The following is a 24370-nucleotide window of genomic DNA, read 5'->3' as shown; positions in this document are numbered from 1 at the left end:
TTTTACTCAAATTGATCTTAACATGAGGCATCTTGCTGGAGGATGCCTACGGGCAGAAAACGGCCATGTGGGTCCGAAATCAGAACACTTGGGCTGGGAGTCATACACTCAAGCCCATACCCTGAGGATAGTGCTAACTATAGGGTTGTTTCAGAGCCCTGATCTCTACCATGTTCCTTGACGTTCATACAGATGTAGTTGATCTGGTAGTGGTCTGTAGAGGGTTCATGAGGTTTCATGAGGTTATGTGTGAAACAGGTAAAAGGAGAATAATCTTTTTCCTGGCGAGTCAGGGACTGGAAAAGTCAGTAGTTCCACAGTATTGCAGCTAGTCGAAAATAATGAAAGTGGTGTCAGTCATGCTTATCAACACTTCGATTAGAGCCCCATAACTTATCTCAATATTTATAATGGAAAGGTAATTTAAGGGGCGAACAAAAATCAATGAATACTCTTTAGTTGGTTGAGATAATTACAGGAGCATATTTTATGCCACCACAACCAAAGGGACACCGTCTTATTCCAAAACCTTGTGTTATATATATATGCCCAGATCATCAGTTTTTGCCCCTTTACTGTACAGTTTATAACTTATTAATAAGTAGTTAATAACGTATTAATATCTAGTTATCCACTTAACTCGTTAATTACTTGTTAGTTAGTCATTAAAACCTCTCCACTAGTTAGCAGCTTGTTTATAGCTTGTACCTTGTCGTTTTTTTCCCTGTGTTCCCAGCTAAGCTGTTATCGGGGGTATAATGGAGGTCCCAAGCCCCCTTAAGATGTACGGCCTGTACTTAGAAGCCGTGAACGATTACATCAACGAATCCTACGGAGAGGACGTATGGAGGCTGATCGAGGCGCGAGCGGAAATCCCCCACCTCAAGTTTGTCCGGCACCAGATGTACAAGTAAGGGCCAACTGTTTCTTTTTCAACGTTTTTTTTCAAGGCCTGTCAATTCGGGGGGGAAGGGGGGGAGCTGTCTAATGCCGCTTTTCCACCGCACATGTAGCTCGACACGACTCGACACGGTAGCAGCACGGGTAGTTTTCCACTGCAAATAGTACCTCCTGGACGTGGGCGGGGTCGGCTGTGCGAAAGGGCCGTGACGTATTTTTGTACGCGACGCAAACAACACCTACGCAACCCACACATGGACAGAACCCACATAACAACAATGGAGGACATCGATGCGATGGTATTCGTGTTTGTATTATTAGCTGGCATGTTGAAGAAGTTGAAGAAGTGGAATATGTTGGCTGCGGCGCTGCTATGGCTGTTACCAGCATGGTTGCCATGTCGCTCTCGTGAATTCGTCACACTCTCTGGCCAATCAGTGGCCGGCCGTCTGCCGACGTCACCTTTTAGCATCGGCTCAGCTCGCTTGGAACCTAGAGCGAGGTGGTACTAAAAAAAGCAGCCACTTCAGGTACCAGATACCATGTTTTCGCGGTGGAAACGCCAAAAATGCGAGCTGAGTCGAGTCGAGTCGAGTCGAGTCGAGTCGAGTCGAGCTGGTACCATGCAGTGGAAAAGCGGCATAATGGCCCGTTCAGACTACACGATTTCAGCCCGATTTTGCCCCGATTCTTTCGTCGCAGACAAATTTGCGAATCTTACACGATTTTGACGGGTCGGCGACGAGACGAGGTCTTGTAATGTGACATGCTTGCGATCTGCGATGCTTTCGTCTGCGACGTTCGAAAACCCCACAACGAAAAGTTTGGCATGTCAGAATCCTTTGGGGAATCGCATGACGTATCCATTGTTGACATGAGGGAACCACGCCCCCAGTTGCGTGAGGGAAGCCCGCGAACAGCTGGAGCTCACGCGCAGTGTTTACCAACTGACTTCACTGCAGTACGCTGAGTAGGAGTAACTACTGCAAAAATGAATGCGATCAATAACAAGAAGAATGCTAATAAAGAAAACGATAGAAAATGGAGCAATATAATGGAGACAACTTTGGTGGAAATGTGGCAGCATAGTCCCTGCATTTTCAACCCAAGAACGAGTCCACAATCTTTTCTTCTTTTTCTTCCATTCCGTCTCTGTGCAGAGGACCGCCAGCATAATGCCTAGTGCTAGGTACTCAGGATCCATTGTTGACGCTTTGTTGCTAGGCTACGTTGTTGCTGCGTCTACTTTGTATAGTTCATGTCACGCGCAACGCAACTACTGTGAGGAATTGAATTGCCGCATTGAGCAGATATAAAAACTACTGGAACCTTTATGACAAAAATGTAAAAAGCATTTTTGTTAGTTCTAAATCTTAGATTTTCAAAATATCTTGCAAACGTGAATGATACAAAGTAGAGAGCATCGCACCCACGAATCTTGTAGTGTGGCCAGTCTTACGACGAGACAAGGCCCGATTTCCTGGCTCTGAGATCGTATAGTGTGACATGTTAAATCTTCGAGGAATGTCTGAGAATCGTGTAGTCTGAACCGGCCATTAGAGATCAGCGGGCTAGAAGATTTCCTAATATTTCCCTTTTAGTTGGACCCTCCATTAAATACAATAGTCTGACGAATCATAAACAATCAATTCAGGTTGCTAATTACGTTCCATCTTGGCCTCATTCATGAACCTTCGGGGTTGACAGTTGAGTGTGAATATTTCTCTCTCTCAAGCGACAATCTGATATTGCGGTTGGCCAAGGCAGCTGGAGAGGTGCTGGGGAAGACTCATGATGAGCTCATGTACGCCTTCGGGGTCTACATGGTCAAAAGGATCGGTAACTATGGCTACGAGAGGATTCTAAAGGTGACCCCCCCCCCCCCCCCCCCCCCCCCCCAAAAAAAAGTTACACACCACCACCAAGCCTATCTCCACCATGCTACCAAATACAATGAACCTTCACACAAAGTAGTTTATCACCGAGAACTCAGTTTTGAGGTACGATTTAATTTGTGTTATTTAATTCAATCTATTCTCTCTCTCTCTCTCTCTCTCTCTCTCTCTCTCTCTCTCTCTCTCTCTCTCTCTCTCTGTACACTGCTCTCCCCACGGAGGAGATACATATAGTGCATTGTAACCATTACCATGCTTTACGGACCACGGTGAGGGTTTTTCTCCCGCGCCACGCCTCGAACACTGTAATCAGGCGGCCATGATGGATCTGTTGCAGGTGCTGGGACGCAACGTGCGCGACTTCATCAATGAGCTGGACAACCTCCACGAGTACTTCCGCTTCTCCTTCCCCAAGGTGCAGCCGCCCAGCTTCTGCGTGGAGGAGGAGTGTGAGACCAGTCTCACACTCCACTATCGCAGCACCCGCAAGGGCTTCACTCAGTTCGTCAAAGGTAACCGCACACGGCGGGCTACCGGCGAGGAGCTACTGGTGTGAGCTAGTGGACCTCATACGACTGGACACTAGGGCGGCTCTCTCCCATGATAACTAAGTTTGACAAGGTTTGGGTTTGATTTTAGAGTGAGGACGGAAGTGTTCAAAAGGTTAAGGTTGTTTGGGTAGGTTAGTGATGGTTATGGCCCTAGACATGGTTCAGTATAGGTAGAAGGTTCAAGATGTTTCAGTTTTTATGAGGGACCATTCAAACCTATACTTCGTCAGAATATGTCCAATTCAGGGGTGAGGTTTATAGTTTGTTGCATTACCATTTGGTTCTGTAAGCGTTTACCCTGGGTTTTGTTTGGTGAACCAAACATCGTAAAAAAAGGCCTCATGGGGAATGCCTAATGGGAAAATCAAACAAGCCTTTATGGTTTAACCAACACAATAAATCACAGAATACAACTACATCGACATTATGTTTATCTATAAATGAGTTAACAATCGTTGTATCACTAAAAGTTTGGCACAAGCCTTGACTCATAAACGACATCCTGATAGTACATTATGAGCATGGAATACTTTCTACATTACGGTTTGACCTTGCATTACTATCACGATGTGAAAGTCACATAGCAATAAACTGGCTAGAGGAGCTGATACATATTTATGTGGAATGGTAATATTTTTGATATAAAGGGAAATTAGGTATTTCACAGTCTGTCATTTTTCTAGAATGATACAGAACACCATGTTGTCGGATTCAGCATATGAACACAAAGTGTTCTGATAAATATTGGACACCACATTTGGCGTGCTCCCACCCCCTAAAGCAAGCAAATATTTTGGAAATAGGCCCTTGACACAGAATGCAGTTATCACCACTGCATCAACCCGGATTAATCCAACACGACAAGTAATTATCTCAACATGAGAACGGCGATTGGCAACTAGGTCAGCCCTGTGGATTTGTTTGGGATTGGACGTCCAAGGTTATATGATACGACGCAGCACTCACAACCCTGGCTCTACTTCCAAAGCCACCCATTAACTACCACATCACCCATAATCCTTCACGAGAGAACCCTATGCTATCCTTCACCAGTTAATTACTGATGTTCCCCCCCCCGCACCCCCCTCACCCCCACAGGCCAGCTCTCTCAGGTGGGCCGGCAGTTCTACAACACTGACATCGAGGTGGAGATCCTTTCCAAGGAGGAGACGGAGAAGATGACATACGTAGTACGTGCGTATGAAGCGTGTGGGTCAAGAGTTTGAGGCGGCTCCCAGCCAGGCTCTCAGCTGACGCCCGTCCCCTTGACCCAGTTTACGTCTCCATCAAGGCTGTAATATCCAGACCGCCTCCCCGGCAGAGTTTTTGTTTACACTCAGAGCGCCAAGTGTTTATTGCACAGAGATAAGTGTTTATTAGGATGGGGCTGTGGGTCAGGGACTCAGTGCGCAGATGAGCGAGCTGGAGATGGAAGTATAATCCACAGACCGGGCGTTCTGCTGTAAGACCGCCGCCATGTTGTCGGCTGTCATCGCCAGCACTCTCAGCAGCAATGTATTTGCCCTCTGGCCGACCCCCGCCCGCCCGTGATCAGATGCCAGCCTTAGTCGCCATAGAGACCGTACACAGAAAGAGTTGTTGGTTTGATTCATAGGTATCTTGTTGGTTTGATTAATAGGTCTCTTCAAATGCTCTTCAAAAATAATACAATTATGTCCTTCCAAACAACAACGCACTTTATTTTAGTCTACAAGAAAAATGTCAACGCGATTAATGTCAACAACAAAAATGCAACAACAAAATTGTCATTGTCTCTGAAGGATGAATATAAAATGAGAAAAGTGAAAGCGTATTGGTTTGATATTGGAAAATATCACAGCTATATATAAAGCCCGCTAACAAACAAACAACTCACATAGTGACTTTGAAGAAGAAAAAATATGTATAATATATAATAAATATTTTATGAATAGTGTCTTGTTGTAATATAAAAAAAAAAAAAATGAACACTTTCAGTAAAGAGAGAATCAGACAAAGGGGCCAGGTCTAAAAACATGAGCATGAACCCAAACAAAGAGAACCATAGCAGCCTGTGTTCTTTGGTTTCCATTCAGGTGTACAAGATGAACTTCGACAACGCAGCCTTCAAGCACCGCATGCCCCAGCAGAAGACGGCGCCGGGCTACGAGAAGCTGCCAATGAAGCGCGGCATCTTCTTCGACATGTTCCCATTCAGTGTCATCTTCCGCCGCGACATGACAATGTACCGCATCGGAGACGGCCTCAAGGAGGTCTTCTCTGACCTCCAGGGCAAGAAGGTCAACGAGGAGTTCACACTGGTCCGGCCCATGCTGGAGTTCAGCTGGGACAATGTGAGTCCTGGTTGGGGGGGGGCTGGGATCTCTCCGACTGATGGCTGGTCTTTGCACTCACCTGATTTTACTGACTGGCTTACTAACTGGCTAGCTCACTGACAGGCAGAATGAGATACTAGCTGGCTGAGGGCTGACTGACTGACCATATTGACTGGCTGACTATGGCAGGATAAGGGTTGTTAGACTAGCCTTAATACCATGTCTGCATGATTACCTATTGACACATAAATACCTAGTTTCCTGTAATCTAATCTTACTCTGACTTAATACTTACTTATCTTCTCATTAGTATACACATTGTAATTATGGGTGTAGATTTGTATTCTAAGTAGCATCGCCATTTTTTGCGAATTTTGCCACCGGCAGGAAAAACAATCCATATTTTGCACATTAAGGGCAGGACTTGAATGACCTGTATACAACAAAAACTCATTAACATGCAGTAGCTGTTAAATTTACGAAAATTGTCAACCAGGACTACACAAAATACATACAAAATACAAGATGAACTAGCCACTGAGGTCCTAACCATAGAATTACCACATCTACCTCAAGGCCGCAAAAGGAACACATGCTATTGTTTCCACATGAGACTCACAAACATGGCTGCTGGTGGTGTTTGATTATCATCTGAGGACCACGGTGGTCTGCCCCCCCCAGATCTACTTCCATCTGAACAACGTGTTTGAGCTCATGTCCAAGGCAGTGGTGGAGAGCAAGCAGAAGGTCAACATGCCCAAGCTCAAGGAGGAGCCAGAGGAGAAGGAGGAGAATGAAAAGGCCAAGAGGGAGGAGGAGCGAGGTGACTATGAAACCAAAACATTACGCCTTGAATTTGTTCTTAAGAGTCTATATTAACAAGTCACTATTAACAGTAATAAAAGAGCACCCTCTTTAGGGGTTTACTGTTATAGTTCCAGTTATTCCCCCAACTGTCATCCCTAGGTTATTTGAGTCTGAAATGCAACCCAAGAAAGATTTACTTCCTGATTGAACACCATCCATCTACCCTTCCTTCCATCCAACCATCTGTCCGTCCACCTCTCATCCACCAACCATCTATCCATCCATCCATCCATCCATCCATCCAACATCCACCCCCCCACCAATCACCCAACCATCACCCATCCATCCATCCATCCATCCATCCATCCATCCATCCATCCATGCGTCCACACCCCTGCCCTCCCCATCATGTGGGTGTGTTCCTCCTCCCCTCTACCAGACACCATGTCAGTGGAGGAGATGAAGGGGAGCGACCAGGAGTACAGCAGTGCCCTGACCCAGTACAACAGCTCTGCCAACTCCGGGGGAGAGGACATCGAACTGCTGGCTTTCCAGACAGTCACTGGTCAGCATCCATTTATTGCTCACTCAAACTTCTGCTCTGTCTTTGCCATATAGACAGGTACTGTGTGTGGGGGGCAGGGGGGGGGCGGGGATTTGAGGTGTTTTGGGGGATTTGGGCTTTGGGCTTAGACGAAATATTGTTAGCATTCAGGTGGTGTACTATCAAGTCTTCACACGTCCTTCTTTTCCCGCGCTGTTGTGCGACAAAAACTTTGTTTGTACAGAAAGTACACGACGAGTGAAAGTGACAAAGAGCTGTCAATTCGCTCAGAAGTCCCGGGTCATCTCTCAACACGCCACATAGTGCTCTGATTGGAAATAACTCTCTTTGTGGGGAAAGAAATCTCATTGGCTCATCCTACAGAATACTGAAGAGGATAAAGTCAGAATTCTGAAGTTTAATCCTCAGGTCATGGATTGTTCAGGACTGACGTAGCTCACCCCTGTGGTTCTTTCTTTCTTTCTTTCGCTCGCTCGCTCCCTTCCTCCCTCCCTCAGGGAAGTGCAGCGAAACCATCTTCGAGGACCTGCGAGAGCCCCCGAAGAAGCCCCTTCACCTGAAGGGCCAGATGAAGTACGTCCCCCAGTGGGACTCCCTCATCTTCCTGGGAACACCCATGTAAGGTTACCTCCCCTCCATGGACCCTGTCAGGGTCAGGGCAGGGGTCAGGGGTCTCGTCACACATCGCATCCCAGAACTAGGGCATAAGAAGCACTAATACAGAATCTGTGGTTTCTACAGCGCTGTGTGTAGATTTGGTATTTTTTAACTCATTTCTATGCTGTCAGTCAGTTTGCAGAGTAGATGCCTTCTTCTATCAAACCCTGCTATTACCGCTTTGAATCCACACATCACCTCCATCGTCTGGGAATTACAGGTGTCAACGTGACATTTGAAGAAATGAACTCACATCTAGCGGCTTTCCTTTTACTTGTTCTCTGAACACGGACCCCTCCTGGACCTACTACAATGCCTTGCTCCTGGCCGGGGTTCCTCGTCAAGTATCGAGACGGTGGAGGACATGATCAAGATGGGGGTGTACGTCAACGACCTGAACCTCCACGACTCCAGCAGGGAGCTGATCCTGGCCGGCACCCAGCAATCGGCCGAGCTACAGCTGGCCCTGGATCAGGTGGAGCTACACCACAAACCCCCACCCACCGTCATGCTCTCCTCTGTTGTTAACCTCTCCTCTGCATGGCTAAGAGTGTGTTTGATTTTCCACAAAAGGTTCTTGGTTTGATCCCCTATGGCCACAGCCTAACCTGTAGGCATCCTTCAGCAAGCTGCCCTAACCCATCCCTGCTAAGTTTGAACCTGTATTTGAATTCATTGCAAGTCACTTTTGATAAAAGCAGGAGCTAAATGGCCTAGATTCTGGGAAAGTTCCCACCCCCTGCTGGGAAAATCTCATTCTGTGTTTCCCGAGTGGCTTTTCAAGGCACTAAGAAGCCATTTTGCATTTCATATTTTCTGTATAATGTATTAAATACGATCTATTCAGTTCTGTGGGCGCCACCAGAGACCACACATAACCAAGGCAGGTAGCACGGCGTTATCAGCAGGTGTGTTCAATGTGAAAACGGGTCATTACAAATGGAAGGAGGTCTAGATAAAATAAAATTTGCCTATAAACACGAGGCCTTAACTTCACATACACAGGTATCATTCTGTTCATGTAGTGTGCACATGCACCAACAAGCACAGATTAGATTCCACATGGACGTAGTTTGTGGCGCCCGGCGGCCCTAATGCGTTTCCCCCGCTCGCCCCCCCCCCCCCCCCCCCACAGGAGCAACAGAAGTACGCCCAGCTGCAGGAGATCATCAAGAAGCTGGACGAGGAGAAGAAGAGAGGCGACTCCTTACTGTACGCTATGATCCCAAAAGCAGTGGCCGACCGTCTGAGGAAGGGCATCACGGCGCTGGAGACCTGCCAGGTACAGCCAGACCAGAGGCCATAGGGGGACTGATGGAAAACCTCCACTCCAAAGCACAAATAAAGCCATTCAGCAGACAAGAGGGTGTGGGCGGCTGTGTGTTTCACTGACAGGCGCAGTAAAGGTTAATGGATGGATATTCTGATATTCCTCAGGTGAAAACAGAACACAACATGAAGTGGTGCCTTCGCATGGATTTGTAGTCTACACAGCCCCGTTCTTCAACATTTAGATTTATATGTGTCCCACGAATGTATTTGCGGAATGTCATTTAAATGTAAAACACGACATAAAGAGTTACATCAGACTTCAGATGGCGTTGTGTAACATCCCGTGTCCGTCTGTCCTGTGTTCCAGGTGTTCCCAGACGTCACCATCCTGTTCAGCGATGTGGTGAAATTCAATGAGATCTGCATTCATATCACGCCGATGCAGGTGGTGGACATGCTCAACGAAATCTACATCGTGTTCGACACACTCAGCGAGAAACACAACGTGTACAAGGTCAGCTTCCGTCTATCTGTCGGTCTCTTTCTATCTAGCTTCCGACCGCTCTCTCTCTCTCTCTCTCTCTCTCTCTCTCTCTCTCTCTCTCTCTCTCTCTCTCTCTCTCTCTCTCTCTCTCTCTCTCTTTCTTTCTTGCTATCGTCAAATCAGTCCTGTCTATCTCTGTATCTACCGACAGTCCAATCCATCTATCTATCCATCTGCTCGTCTTCCTGCCTTGCCACCTGCCTGCTTGCCTGCTGTCTTTCTGTCTGTCTGTCTGCAATGCCTGCCTATCCGCCTGCCTATCTGTCTGCCTGTGGTGAGAGCTCCTAAAAGTCTGTGACTGCAAGAAGAAAGAGCTTGTTCCTTTGAGGGCGAACCATTGAGTTACAACACGGCAGTGTAGCTGCACTCACCGTTGTGTTCCGCTGAGAGAGCTTGTTTCATGTATTATGTATGCCTTACCCGCACTTTTCTCCTCTTTGCCTTCTTTATTTAGTTTAAAAAAGACAAATTGTTTTAAAACGCGGCCCTGTGTGCGCATGCCTCTAGGGACGGCGTGAAGACGGAGGGGATATCTTTCACATAAATTAGATTAAATTAGATTGAATTTTGAACGCACCTCGGGGGAAATAAAATACACAAGCGACTTGGGAAATCTATGAAATATGCGTGAACTTTTGGTGAGCCCTGATCATTGCATTGTAATGAGTGTCAAACGTGACAGCCGTCTCTCAGAGGCAACGTGTGAACTTATATAGAAACACAGGCTTACAATAGAGGGGATTAGAAAGGAGAGGCTGGCAGCCCATCACTACCGTGAAGCCATCTCTTCGTATTGTGACTCAGGACAGGTAATAAATACTCTGGAGTAGTTGCCAACACAGAGGGCTCTCTGCTACAGTCAAATAAGTAAGATAAGTGACTTTGAACCGCCTCGGTCTTTAATCTTTCCAGTAATGGAATCTTCTTCCATTGTGGTGTTGGAAGATAGGATATGCAATGGAACAGATTTTCGGAAGGAAAACGGGAAACGCTTAACATTCAAGTTAACAGACCCTAATGCTGCAATTCTCAGTTTTTGGATGTAACATAAGTAATAATAACGTCATTCATGCATCACCTTAAAATCCTGGTGTTATGCGTCAAAACACAGCACAAGAAGGACTCTTATCATGCGTCAGATGAACAGACTATTCCACCGTCCTAATATCTTTCTTTATCTTCCCACCTACTATTGTATATAATCTTACTGGAAGGCACAATATACAAAATTGACACAGATCGGGTACTTCGGTCCAACGTTACCATATTGGAGAGCGTTTTCTGTCTGCCAACTATTCCACAGACTGAAGTTCACGTGGGTTGCCAGGTTGAGAACACTGAAAAATCACGAGAACAACCGGGCACAACATTATATTTTGCGACAAGCAATAATAATTATATTTCGACGAGCGATGACAAGCCCTACACTGTAAATTGATCAGCTGATGTTTATTTTTGCAATGTATTTATTGTTTATAAATTATAAACCAGGTCAAGTGCCATCCGTCTGGAGATCCTTCTGACCTCTAAGCTGTGTCCATCTTTTCAAATTAAACACCCAGACCCATGTTTTAGCCCGGCTCAGGTCATGGATCTCTTTTGAAAGGTTACTAGGTTACTAGACTAGTACTAACTAGGTTGATCCAGTTTGTTTGCTTGCTTCCATGGCTGCAGCACGCTCTGTTTGTGTGGCTGTTGTTTTCATATTTGGCAACCCGGGGAACTCAGAGAAGAGTGAATAATGAGTCATTATTCACTATTCTTGTCATTATTAATGACATGTTTCATTGTATAATGACCTATCATGGTCATTTTATGATCTAGTACACATTTTACATAATGCACCTTTAAAGGTCCCGTCGGTAAGATTCAAGAGCTATTAATCCGCTGTAATTTGTTAGAAATGGCACAGCCATTTTTTTGGCTGTTCAGTCTCAAAATCTTGCTCTATTCCGCTCTTTTCTGCTTTGCTTTGAGCTACCAATATAATGCCTACTGATCAGGCACCTTTTGACCCTAGCCTTGTCCTTTACAAGGCTAAGGTCAAGAGTAATGTTGTACAATGCATCAAAAGCAGGATGAGACGGTAACTGTTTGCTCTCTTGTGCTTGTTGCCACATGTCTTAATACAATGTAACATTGACACAAAGAATAACTTGTGGTGGTGGTGGTGTGGGGCAGGTGGAGACCATCCGTGATGCCTACATGGTGGTGGCGGGTGTGCCCAACAAGACCACCTTCCACGCCCACCACATCTGCGACATGGCCCTGGACATGCTGAGCTCCATTGACCACCTCAAGGACCCCTCCACGGGGGACAACATCCAGATCCGAGTCGGTGAGGGGCCAAATGCCAAGCTTGGGGCCGCCAGACAGGAATGTTTCATCAAACGTGTCTTTTGTTCAAACTTGGAAAGTTTATTGAAAACAAACACTTTCAAATATGACTAGAGTTTTCTAGTTGTAACCTCAACCTCTACTTGTAATTCGACCCAGAGCAATAATGTGGAAACCCCAGTCGATAATGTAACACATTTCTGAGCGCACAATATAATTACATTTTGCCTATAATTTTACAACGTATAACATTCGTTCACCACAAATGACTCTTGAAAGCAGTCCCAACCAGTGTTTCCGCTAGAAGAAATTGGTGCCGGTCATGTGACCGGGAAGGTTTCATTTTACCGGTCAAATTGAAGAAAAAATCGGTCGGATATTGTACGTGTTTATTGCACTTTTTGCAAAAAATTGATAGGCAGGCTATATAAAGAAGAAGAAGTGTGTGATCATATTTTGATTCGCCATGGTTGTTAAATACTCTGCAAAGCTTGCCGCCGGCTTTCGCTAGCTTGCCGCCGTTTAGTTCATAAACCTACGGTAGTCTATAGCGATCAATTTGAGCGAGTGCACGAAATGTAACAACTTATTTATTTTATCACACAGGCTACGCTACAATAAAAACCCTCATTGTTTTACATGAATTGGCTAAACAAATGACTACTGTAGCATATTTAAACACAATTCAAATGAACACATTCAAAAGTATTTCTGCTCAATTTAAAAGGTTGAATCTCCTCTTGACTGAATGTTTGTATACAGCGCGCATGCTGTATGCGCGCAGCGGCGCAGGGTTGATGCGCTCCACTTTTTCCTGTGGAGAACCAGCGCCTTGAATATTCCGCATAAAACGAAACCGGATCGTTTTCGCCCGTTTCGGCTCCGTGTGGACGGGGCCTTATTTCCAATCGGTCATTCTGACCGAGGACATTTAGAATTTTCGGTCCTCCTCATTTTTTTACGGTCAAAGACCGGTAATTACCAGACAACGGGAACTCTGGTCCCAACATTTAAATATTTTTGAACCATTCAGCGAACAAAAGGCAACCGGCTGATTATCATTTAGAGGGCCGCTCAATGACATGCAGAAGCGTCAGCAACACGCCCACTGAAGTGGTGTGAGAAATACCAACTTTCTCTCCTAATTCACATATAAGCTCATTTACATATCCTACGGAGAAAATACTACCTCAGGGGTAGTATTATTCAGGAGATTTTCAGGGTATGAATGTCAGGATATGTTGTTTCCACATACGACCCATCAAGAGAATATCAGGACTGCTTTTCAGGACACGTGTGTCTGAAAGCAGCTAGTGTGTGAGCATTACATTATAAAATGTATGGTAACTGGGATAATTGTTCAATGGAAAGTGTAGTATACTATGCATGCAAATCAATTATTAAATAGCTTTTACTGTAATTCAGGGCTGAAAAGTGCATTGACATTTAAAAATTCAAGGCACTATTAATGGTTAGTTGAAAACGATAATCATCATTGAGATTAAACATCTCTTCCAGTGTCCTGGCCAAGACAGGCAGCAGTAGCCGTCACACATAGCATACACACAAAACAGAAGTAAAATAAAACAACTAAAACAGTCCGCAGGGGGGAGGGGGGGATATCAATATCGCAAGACATTTGGGGAGGCTCACGCCTCGTTTCCACATACGTACATTCTCATATGCGATCCAACCGTCTCCGACCGAAAGTCCATTCATTCCAATGTGATTCTCCGTAATGTCCATTTTTCCTCCGAGACTTCTTTTACTCCGTAAAATCTCTGTCCGGTATGTCCGTAATATACGTTAAAAATTTAACTTTCGCCGTCGTTTTACGGAGATACCGCATGAAAGTTTTTATGTTTTTCACAAAACATGTAAGTACCTGGCAGGCCAAACTCCTCGCCGATCTCTTTCCAAGCCTGGTTGGTTTTGTTTTTATCTCTGTAGGCCCATATGTCGATCCTCATGTTCCAAAGTACCGGTCTCCTAAAAACGGCCATTATCATACGCTCCCCCATCTTTTGTCCGTAAATAAATTCATGTCCGTACGTAAAATACTGGCGACTCCTTCGGTAAATTTACGGAAGCACGGATACGAAAAACATACGTTTGTTGAAACGAGGCGTCAAGCATAAAGGCCCATTCACACCCTACGGTAAATACGGATACGGACCGTCTCGTCCGGTCCCGGAGGTGTTTCGTCCGTCAATGGGTCCGTAGCCTTTAAGTTTACGAATCCTGAGTGCTCCGGGAGAAACGGAGCAATACCACCGGAAATCGAGGCGCCAGTATAGAATCAAAAGTCAGACCATTCGAGAAAATAGATAGAGTAGTATAATATCTCTGATATGTACATAGTATTTAACGTTTTATACTTATATTATACTATATACCTGACCTTTTTATTTTATTGTTCCCCTGCTTTGGCAATGAGTTGTAACTGGTCATTTAACAACATTTTGAGGAGAATGTACACTTTTTGCACTTCTTTTGGCCGATTTCGGATGACACAAAGCAAAATCATCTCTACAGATGCCATGTTTGCGATTGTCGATGCCGTTAATTTGTTAAACAACAGTCACTGCCCTCTAGAGGATTTATTGCGTAACATCCATAACAACGCTGAAACCAGACGGAGGTATGAAGGGTAGTTCCGTAGGCAACGTTTGGGGCGGACGGACGAATTTCGCCCGGATCCGGAGGTGTGAATCGGCCTGTTTAAAACATAACGTCTTTACTGGGCGAGTGTCGCTGCGGTGTATGCGAGTGCGTGTGTGTTCTTACCTGCGCGTGTGTCGATGGCGGAGCCGTTTTGTTTAAAAACATAACGTCTTAGCTCGGCGAGTGTCTCGCTGCCTTTGTCTTGACGTTCGCTTGCGTGTGTTTGTTTGTGTTTGTGTTTGTGGTTTGTGTGTGTGTGTGTGTGTGTGTGTGTGTGTGTGTGTGTGTGTGTGTGTGTGTGTGTGTGTGTGTGTGTGTGTGTGTGTGTGTGTGTGTGTGTGTGTGTGTGTGTGTGTGTGTGTGTGCGGCGTGTATGTGCGTGCTTGCGATGTATGCGTTCGCGCGTGCTGTGTGTGTGTGGAAGCTGCAGGCTGCTTGGCACATGCGCACATGAGTAACTTGAGTAACTGGTGCGACAGGCCTGCTATTATAGTAGTAAGATATGAGATGAGGGAGAATTGCAGGTAGTTGGCTAGAGATAGCTAAATTTGTATATATATTTATTTATTTATCTATATATATATATATATTTATATATATATATATTTAAGCAATAGATCACGCCAGGCTGTGGTATGTGCTCATTATACCACTGTTAAGGGGCGTTGTCCGGCCCCGACGTGCAGCGGAGGGCCGGCGACCCCCTTCACAGTGGTATAATGAGCACATACCACTGACTGAAGTGATCTATTGCTTTCATACAACGGTTACTATTATGGCGAAACGAAAGTCATAGACACACTACATTTAAAAAGAAACCAAGAAAGTCAAAATAGCCGTTTAATTAAAGAATACAAAAAAGTAGTCCCTCCTGGCTGCCGCTATGCATCGACGGTCGCTATGCAACACACTTTAGCGTCCCTCCGAGAGAAGGCTCCGATAGAGCGGTTCGCCGGCAATTTATCCTATGGAGCAGTTCACTCGCCGTGTGCCTAAGCTTTCGTTAGTCTCTCCATCGCCTTGCTCACTCCCGGAGTAACAACATTTACACGTTCTCCATCATCCAACATATGTTTTACTTTGTAACTGTTTCTACTTCCAGGCGCGGAGTGATATGCAAAATTTCACAAAATGATCGGGCGTCATAGCAGTTATGTATACGCTCATTATACAACAGTTGGGAACCAATCAGATCGCTGGATTTAGGTCCCCCTTTGTATAAATATATATATATATATATATATATATATATATGGATTTGTCATTGTGGAGGAGCTTTTATCTCCAGCATATTTCATTTCTGTTAGTGAATACATTTCTTACCATGGGTGAACCCCCTTGGGAATCTGCCGCTACAAATCCTGTCCAGCTCGAATACCGAGCAGAGCAGAATAAAAGGCATGCACTCACCGTATTGTGAGACACTTTGAATTAAACCTTCCACAAAATGGCATGTATATAAAATCAGCCAAATGTCATTTATATATATCTAACCTCGGCAGTGATAATGCCACACTATAGCGGTTGAGCTGGACGGAAGAAGGCCAGCAGCTTTAAGTGCAGTTAGTATTGGGAGCTGGTGAGAATGTAACCCGTCAGTCATAAAGCTATTCCATACCCTAGTGATGCACGCTTACAGGGGGGGCGGTGCTGGGACTCAGTGTGAGGAGGATCCATTCAGTCCGATGCTTGGTATGGTGTGAGGCAGCCCTGGGATTTAGGAGGGGTGTAGAGTCAATTGAGATTCTAACCGGACTTGAACCTCTGCTCTCTGTCAAGGATTTAACCAAGGAGGGAAGGTGTGCTGACAGCCCCGTTATTAAACTGGGATTTGAGTATAAATTATATTAATATATAAAGTCCTTTATCTTTCTAATTCAAACACTTCAGGTTTGGGTTCAATCAATATCTTTTGCCCTTCCCCTATCCAAGGTCAACGATTTAATAACCCACTAACCCTATCAGTATTTTAAATAATCTCTGTTATAACATATATATATATATATATATATATATATATATATATATATATATATATATATATATATATATATATGTATATATATATATACCTATAGATATATATATAGATATGTATATTGTGTCCTCAATAACCATGACAATGGAAATGATGGTGGGTTGTTTTCCTTTGCTGCAAGACATTTCCATGTTGAAATAAGTCTCATGTTCACTGAAGGCATTTCAAGCAGTGCTAATAGTGGATGACTCAGCCATGACTTATCTTTTATAAATTAAAGAATACCTTTCCAACCAAAGAAAGGCCTGAAATAATCAAATTAGAGCACAGAGCGCAAAATGAATGAGTTCGACTCAGTGAGTCTGTCTAAAACCCTGTTTAACGAAACCTTGCCGAAACCCGTCAAGGAGCTTTGTAATGTGCCCATGTTACTGCTGTTCCTTGTTGAGGTATCATTTTAATTTCAATAAATAACTTTCAATACCATAATATTTAGTTACATTTAGTCAATTTTGCAGCTCTTGTTTTGTATCTAAAGCAACTAACAATTAGGCTTGGAATGGAGTATATCATACAGTTAATCTTGGAGGAATGTCAATAATAAAACCAACAACAGCAACCAGTGGACAGTGGAGGGTAGCTATACGAACCGGGGGCTACGTGTACCCCAGGGGGTAAGTGTATTCCAGGAGGTACGTAAGCATCTTCTGGGGGGTACAGGTACGGATTTAGATAGCTTCGTTATACCTCCCATCAGGTGCTTTATGAGGCAAAACAGGTTGGGAAACACAGAAATATATATAATTGGGATGATCACAATATCTTTCAATACCACAATTGTATGCATCTCTTTTCGGGGGTGGGGGGGGGGGGGTCTGTAGGAAGACCTCACCCTCCTTCTGAAGGCGTTTATGTCAGGGTTAGGAGCTCCACCAACAAACCAAATGGTTGTACCCCCAGGGATCCACTCGGGCATGGTGGTGGCCGGCGTGGTGGGGCTGAAGATGCCTCGCTACTGTCTGTTCGGAGACACGGTCAACACCGCCTCCAGGATGGAGAGCAACGGAGTAGTAAGTATCAGCCAATCACATTCAATCAAACCCGGGGAGAACCTAGTACGAGCAAATCAGATCGGAAGAAACTTAGGGCCCTGTAGGCTCAATGTGCTGGATAATAGACCTATTTTTTCTTTTGGTTGATGAGCCTGTGCCATTTCTGCTGAGTACCTAATAACAATAACAGTTTAATGCAACACCTCTTCCTGTGGTTAATATCGGCTAAAACATTTTTGAAGTTCACTTCCAGTCATTTCACTCAAAACAAAATATGCCCCAAAAAAAGATTGTATATTAGTTATCATAATACATCCAAGTTAACTTCCTGTAGAGCTGACACCAGCAGGCTTTATATTGAAACCAATAATATCATGATATGAGTCAGCATTTAACGTAACAGGCCATGGCAGACAGCTGGCTAGCTCCCTCTGAGATTCATTCTACTGAATCCCAAACTGACAACACTTTCAACACAATTATCCGAACCAATATTGAACCATGTTTTTGTCCGCCCGACTGTGTCCACACAGGGTATGCAGATCCACATTAGCCAGACCACCAAAGACCACCTGGAACACGAGCCCTACATCATCGAGGAGAGGGGCAAGATATTTGTAAAGGTAAGGCACAGAGTCAGGGTGTGGAGGAAGGTCTAAAGAGACTACAGTCCTTCCTCTGTAAACATCCATCATCTGGATGTTCTATCAAATCAAGACGGCTGGTTACACTAGAAAGATCGCAGATCATTTTATTCAGCCCATTTTTGATGTGCTCATCCCCCCCCCCCCCCCCCCCCCATGCATCAATACACATCATGATTGATGCGTTTAATGTGCAGTCCTGTCAGCCTCTTAATAAGAACATTTGAAGCGTTGAAATCCAATTTGAGTTACCGCGATTTCTGAAAAAGGGATGCGTGTAAGATGATCAATGACATGTTCGGGAAAATAATGACTTATGATAGAAACGTTCGAAGAAACAGACTGACGGACAGACTTTTTCTTTGACTTTTAAAGAGTAATTTGTACTTTCCCCCCATTTATTCAGCATACGTGTTGATACTTGCAACGGTGAATATTGAATGTATTCACATGGTTGATAATAATAATAATCCATGGTGTTAATATTGCTTGGATATGATAAGACATTCTCAATCTCAAACGAGATCAACGAACCCCTGAGCTGCCGGCAGCTCGAGGGAAAGCCAGCGTCGAGACAGAGAGATACTATTCTACAATGAGTGTGTTGTAATAATTATCCTGGCCCTCAAGGCACTTCACATAGAGAGCGGGGGGGATATGACACCTCATCCCAATGTGTAGCACCCACCTGGGTGGCGCACGGCAGCTTCACGCTCTACGCTCACCACACACACACTGGGATGGAGAGATAAGTCATGAAACCGTCCAATCAAAGACCCAGGGGGAAGGTTTGGTGGCCATTTTGGCCCAAGAGCACACAACCAGGTGGGAATTGGGCCAGGAAACTGGGGTTAGCACCCCTACTCTTACATCAAGGGCCATGGGATCTTTAGTGAGCACAGTGAGTCAGGACCTGGGTTTAACGTCTCGCCCGAATGAAGGAAACATTTATGCTTGTTATATGCTTTTTCGTACTAACAGTTGTGGTCTCTGCCATTGCAGGCAAATATGCTATTGAAGGTCACTCGTAGAAAGAGTTGCAAGTGCATTGAAGATAAGGCCATAGGATTTCTGAAATGAAAAAAGGACACTTGTAGTTTGGCACTCCATATATCAACTAAATATCTAATATTACTATTTATGAAATGAAGAAGGGAACATATTAAGATTGACCTATTCATGGTATTCATGGTAAATGTAGTATTGTATTAAAAGGCCTGAGGGTTCACTATGATGTGTTTATAGCTTCGGAAAACCATCTGAAAACTACTTGAATAGGGATTGTTCAAGATTGCATTGATAGCATATGGTTTAGGATCAGTCATGCCTGCTAAGGTATAAAGTCAATTGATCTGTGTAGCGAGGTCTACAGAAGAAAAAGCCCAACACAAGCCTAATTACAAAATGTCTAATTTATATTGTTTAGCAAGCTAGAACCGTTGCCATTTCAAAATGAATTAATATATAGAAAAAATCGATTCATTTTGAAACTGGGATATTTTCAGACAGCTGCAGCCAGTGACAGGCTACCTGAAACAGGGGACTTTACCCGGTAAAACGTGGCCCTCTGGTCACCCTAATGGAAACATTCATCTGAACATTTTCAAAACAACAGCATGGTTTATACATAACATGCTAGCAGGGAAATGTGCTAGCACGCCAACTGGGCTACTCTAATGGGACTTCTTACCGTTCATTCGCTGTGTCTTTGCAGGGTAAAGGCTACATGAAGACCTACTGGCTGAAGGGGAAGGAGGACCTGTCATTCAAGACCCCGGCCGAACTGCGCTACAGCAGCGAGCAGAAGGACTCGGAGGACCGCAGCTCCAAGGGGTGAGCGGTCCGCCGGCTGCCATCTGTATTCAGCTCACAGCGGAGGGTCTGCACTAGAGAGCAGCTGCCTCTGGAGGGCCTCTGTTATAATATGTCTGTGTTATTAAACTAGCGTCTGTGGCCCTGAGGTGAAGGCCTCTACAGATGAAGAGACAGGCCTTTTCAAAGTTTGTATATGCTTCTTTGTGTTGAATGTGGAAACAGTGGAGGTTTCAAAGACGGTGGATGGTTATGTTTGTGTGTTTGTGTGTGTGTGTGTGTGTGTGTGTGTGTGTGTGTGTGTGTGTGTGTGTGTGTGTGTGTGTGCGTGTGTGCGTGTGTGTGTGTGTGTGTGTGTGTGTGTGTGTGTGTGTGTGTGTGTGTGTGTGCGTGTGTGCGTGCGTGCGTGTGTGTGTGTGTGTGTGTGTGTGTGTGTGTGTGCTTGCTTGCTTGCTTTCTTGTGAGTGTAAATAAAAGAGACAATAAGAAAGTCAAAGAAACAGACAGTGATTGAGAGACAGGGTGTAAACAGACAAGTTGGCCGCCGCTGTCATTGTGCCGATGTCAACAGAGCTACCAAATCTCATTCAAGCGCTTTCTGTGAACCATTTCTGACATGTGCCCACGCTGCACCCCACTTCTTCTGCCCCCCCTCCCCCCTCCCCCTCCCCCTCCCCACAGCTCCACCTGCACCGACGCCAAGCGCTCCACCTCCAACCTTCACATCCGCACGGAGGAGCAGGCGGAGGGTAAGCCGACGCCCAGCGACCTGCCGCTGGACGCCATGCACCCACCGGAGGGCGCTAGCGAGCACCCCGGCCTCTCAGAGGACCTCCCGGAGCGAGAAAAGGCCAAAAAGACTAAGATCAGCAAGATGAGCCGGCTGGAGGTTCCCCCGGCCAATCCCGTGCCGGAGCTGGCCGTCCCCGACGAAGCGCCGGAGATCCCTGCGGGCCCCTTGCTCAACCACAAGAGGTACAGCTTCAGGCAGCAGTACGTCAAGCTGCCCTCCAGCCTGCCCATGCGCAGCGCCTCCTGCTGTCTGCTGTGAGGGGACGTCGTCGTCCTGTCACACACACACACACACACACACACACACACACACACACACACACACACACACACACACACACACACACACCCACACACACACACACACAGACACACACACACACACACACACACACACACACACACACACACACACACACACACACACACACACACACACACACACACACACACCTACATATACACACACATGTGTGCACGGGAAGGGTTCAGGGTCGTCCTGTTGGTTGAAGAAAATCATGGATACAAGATATTGTAAGATACAGTAAATGAGACGTTATAACAATATATGGAGGTTACCCATTGCCCGGAACACAATTAATGGCATGTCGCATCTGAGGCAGTAAGACATCAATAAAGGGTGCCTGTTTTACCCACCCAGATCTGATGTGGATTAGTCAATACAAGCAATTTCACAATATAGCCATTAGAGAAATCACTGGTGGGGGAGTGTCTGCCCAGATGTACAGCATGAGACCAGGCCATCCAGTGAACCGGACCAACTAGTAGGTAGGATGATCTCACCTGATGGTAAAGCAGGGGCACTTTTTAAAAGTGTAAAAGAATCGCCTATTTTTAGCACAAATTCAAATACTAAGAGATCCAGCGAGGAGATAAATTGTTATCCCCATGTTCATGACCCACGCCGGCTTTATGAGGTGGAATATGAAATGCACCACAAATGGTGTATTACTATAAGCCTCCGAGATGCTTAACCTTCTCGGACGTGGACACCAACCTCAACCACTGCCCAGACGGAGCCCCACACATCCGTACACACCATGGCGTTATACTACAGTATACTATAGGTGTCCGAAAGCTTAACCCTCTTTTGGCGCGGCCATCAACATCAAACTACCCCTTTAAAGTCAAGCAGACATGTTGGGCTTGGCGGGGTCAGATGGGGACAGGGTATCAACAGTGTCCATCCAATCAACACACTCAATCAACACAGAGGAAGTCTATCTCATTCTTGAAATGCTCATACAAAGAATGTCTACACAACACATTTTAAAAGCCGTTCTCACGAAAAGGAGTACATAGATCTTGCACCAGATTGGTCTGGCAGCAAGTTTTGATATGTGTAAATGGAGTTTCTCAAATAAATCCAATACATTTTGTATGTATGTATTAACAAAGAGACCTGACAATGATATTGAGCATTAAGATGATACCTTTTTGTATTATTGTTCATGTTGATAAGCCATTTATAACACTGATAATATTACTGGTTACATTTGCAAGTATGTGGAATTATAAATTGCAGGAATATCTTTGACGTTATAATTTCTGTGTAATTTATTTTGTGACCAGTATTGCTCTGTTTTCAGCTGCATTCAGAGGAAGACAAATTTTGGGGTGCTTCATTTACACGGGTTCAAATTCATATATCATTGAAATGTATTTGTTTGTGTGAATTAGGCTAATAGTACCTTCGATTTGACTATTTATGTTCACAGTCTTCATCCTTATTTGAATCTCTGATTTCCATTTGTGAAATGTCCATCTGTCTGCTCTGTCTCACTGTCTGTTAGTCTTTCATTTATATAAAAACGGATGAACAGCCAACATCCCGTCGTCTCTTCATTTCTGTCCACTTTACTTTGATGTCCGCCGGTACGAACAGATGCCAGGGAGCTCCCCTCCACGTACAGCTATGTGCAGTCCTTTCGCAAATCTGGAAAATCTTTATTTTCTCGCAAACAGGTTTGTTCAGTGACTTCCTGATAGAGCTGACTGACTTCTCAACCACAAGGAAATAAAAAACAAATCAACATGAAACCAGGCTGATTGTGGCAGATTTCATGGAATGGCCAGCTGCGCTGCGGTGGACTGAGCCGATGGCGTACAGGTGGGGAACGCCGGGGTCCGTAATCTGCCTCCAACCACGGGGAGGCAGGGAGACGGCCGCCGCCAGATTAGGGTTTATCTCCTGGGTGTTGCTGAGACGGCCGGCCCTCGCCCCCACACAGAGAGAGAGAGAGAGAGAGAGAGAGAGAGAGAGAGAGAGAGAGAGAGAGAGAGAGAGAGAGAGAGAGAGAGAGAGAGAGAGAGAGAGAGAGAAAGAGATAGAGAGAGAGATAGAGAGAGATAGAGAAAGAGAGAGAGAGAGAGAGAGAGAGAGAGAGAGAGAGAGAGAGAGAGAGAGAGATTGGACTAGAAGAAGAAAGAAATGAAGAAAGAGCTGGAGATAGTCTGAGAGACATAGAGAAAGGAACATTGACAAATGGGAAGTTGGAAAAAAAGTCTGACACCGAAAACTTGACAAAAAAAGGATGTAAAATAAATCACAAGCAAGTGGAATGAGGAGACCGAAACCAAAAAGATAGATAGATAGAGAGGGATCGGAGACAGAGGGAGAGAGAGAGACATGAGAGATAGCAACTAAACCCTCAACCACCCAACCTCATCCTCCCTCCAATCCTGAGGTATTATTTCCTGACCTTAGTGTTCCCAGGCCGCTGATACCTGCTGTAGTCACAGGCTGACGACACACTGTGGCTCTGGTGACACAGTCTGTTAATGTTTGTGTTGTGCTGCATGCTGTGGTGTTGGGAAACACCAGGCAATCTTTTAAGGAAAAATAAGTGGCCATAATTTGTGCTTCTTCTATTTAACTCATAACCAAAATGCGAATGTCCGGTGTGCGTGTCTGTGTCTCCACACACACAGAGTGCAGGTAATAACCCAAAAGGTAAGAAGCAAGCAGAAGCGGCCATACCCACATGCCCAACCCCATCCCCCCCCCCCGATAAACACACACAAACACACACACAAACACATACCAAACTCAGTCAAAGAAGCCATGTCGACATTTACTTGTGAGATGTCATTACACGATAAAGAGGAAGCCATCAGGAAACTGCTTAAGCACCACTTCCTGTCGGTTGCCTAGGTGACAGCCCTCATTTGGCAGTTGCACATATTGCTCCTATCTCTGGCTGAATGGCTTTCTGAGCAGAGTGAGGGAGGGGGGGAGGCGAGACAAAGACACAGGTGTCCCCTATGGGGGGCTCCAAGCCCTTACTACATCTAGTCAGTCCTTGTAGCCCAGCTGGGGCTGTGGCTCCACCACCCTCTACTCCCGTGTCCCACAGCCCCCCAAACATCAGACAGTCATTACCAACGCAAAGTGTTGGCTGGAAACTGCTCTGAACACAGGCCAGCCTCTCTAGGCTGCTATTCAGATATCTGGTGGTTGAGGTTAAGAAGGTCTGGGTGCGGACCAGATGATTTAGCAACCACCGTGGTCTACAGGCTCTCGTAGGGTCTCTCTCTCACTCTCTCTCTCTCTCTCTCTCTCTC

General features: G+C 45.2%; 1 protein-coding gene across 1 annotated transcript; it reads left to right on the top strand.

Moving 5' to 3' along the window:
* Positions 1-758: 758 nt before the first annotated feature.
* On the top strand, positions 759-21044 carry LOC130391743 (soluble guanylate cyclase 88E-like). The gene is made up of 16 exons (XM_056602001.1): positions 759-910; positions 2636-2768; positions 3133-3307; positions 4445-4536; positions 5422-5679; positions 6343-6397; positions 6920-7033; positions 7531-7651; positions 8036-8165; positions 8826-8972; positions 9330-9476; positions 11688-11844; positions 17446-17555; positions 18071-18160; positions 19896-20014; positions 20675-21044. Exons 1-16 carry the CDS (start codon positions 759-761, stop codon positions 21042-21044), a joined length of 2370 nt encoding a protein of 789 aa, XP_056457976.1.
* Positions 21045-24370: the final 3326 nt, after the last annotated feature.

The sequence above is a fragment of the Gadus chalcogrammus genome, chromosome 11 (assembly GCF_026213295.1).
Source record: "Gadus chalcogrammus isolate NIFS_2021 chromosome 11, NIFS_Gcha_1.0, whole genome shotgun sequence".
Taxonomy (NCBI): domain Eukaryota; kingdom Metazoa; phylum Chordata; class Actinopteri; order Gadiformes; family Gadidae; genus Gadus; species Gadus chalcogrammus.
The sequence above is the reverse complement of the archived record's forward strand: the minus strand, read 5'-3'. Positions and strand labels throughout refer to the sequence as shown.

Coding starts and splice junctions, on each gene's coding strand:
- LOC130391743 (XM_056602001.1), top strand. CDS start 759: ATGGAGGTCCCAAGCCCCCTTAAGATGTACGGCCTGTACTTAGAAGCC. Junction 6,398..6,919: donor GTCCAAGGCAGTGGTGGAGA/GCAAGCAGAAGG, acceptor ACACCATGTCAG/TGGAGGAGATGAAGGGGAGC. Junction 20,015..20,674: donor GAGGACCGCAGCTCCAAGGG/GTGAGCGGTCCG, acceptor CCCTCCCCACAG/CTCCACCTGCACCGACGCCA.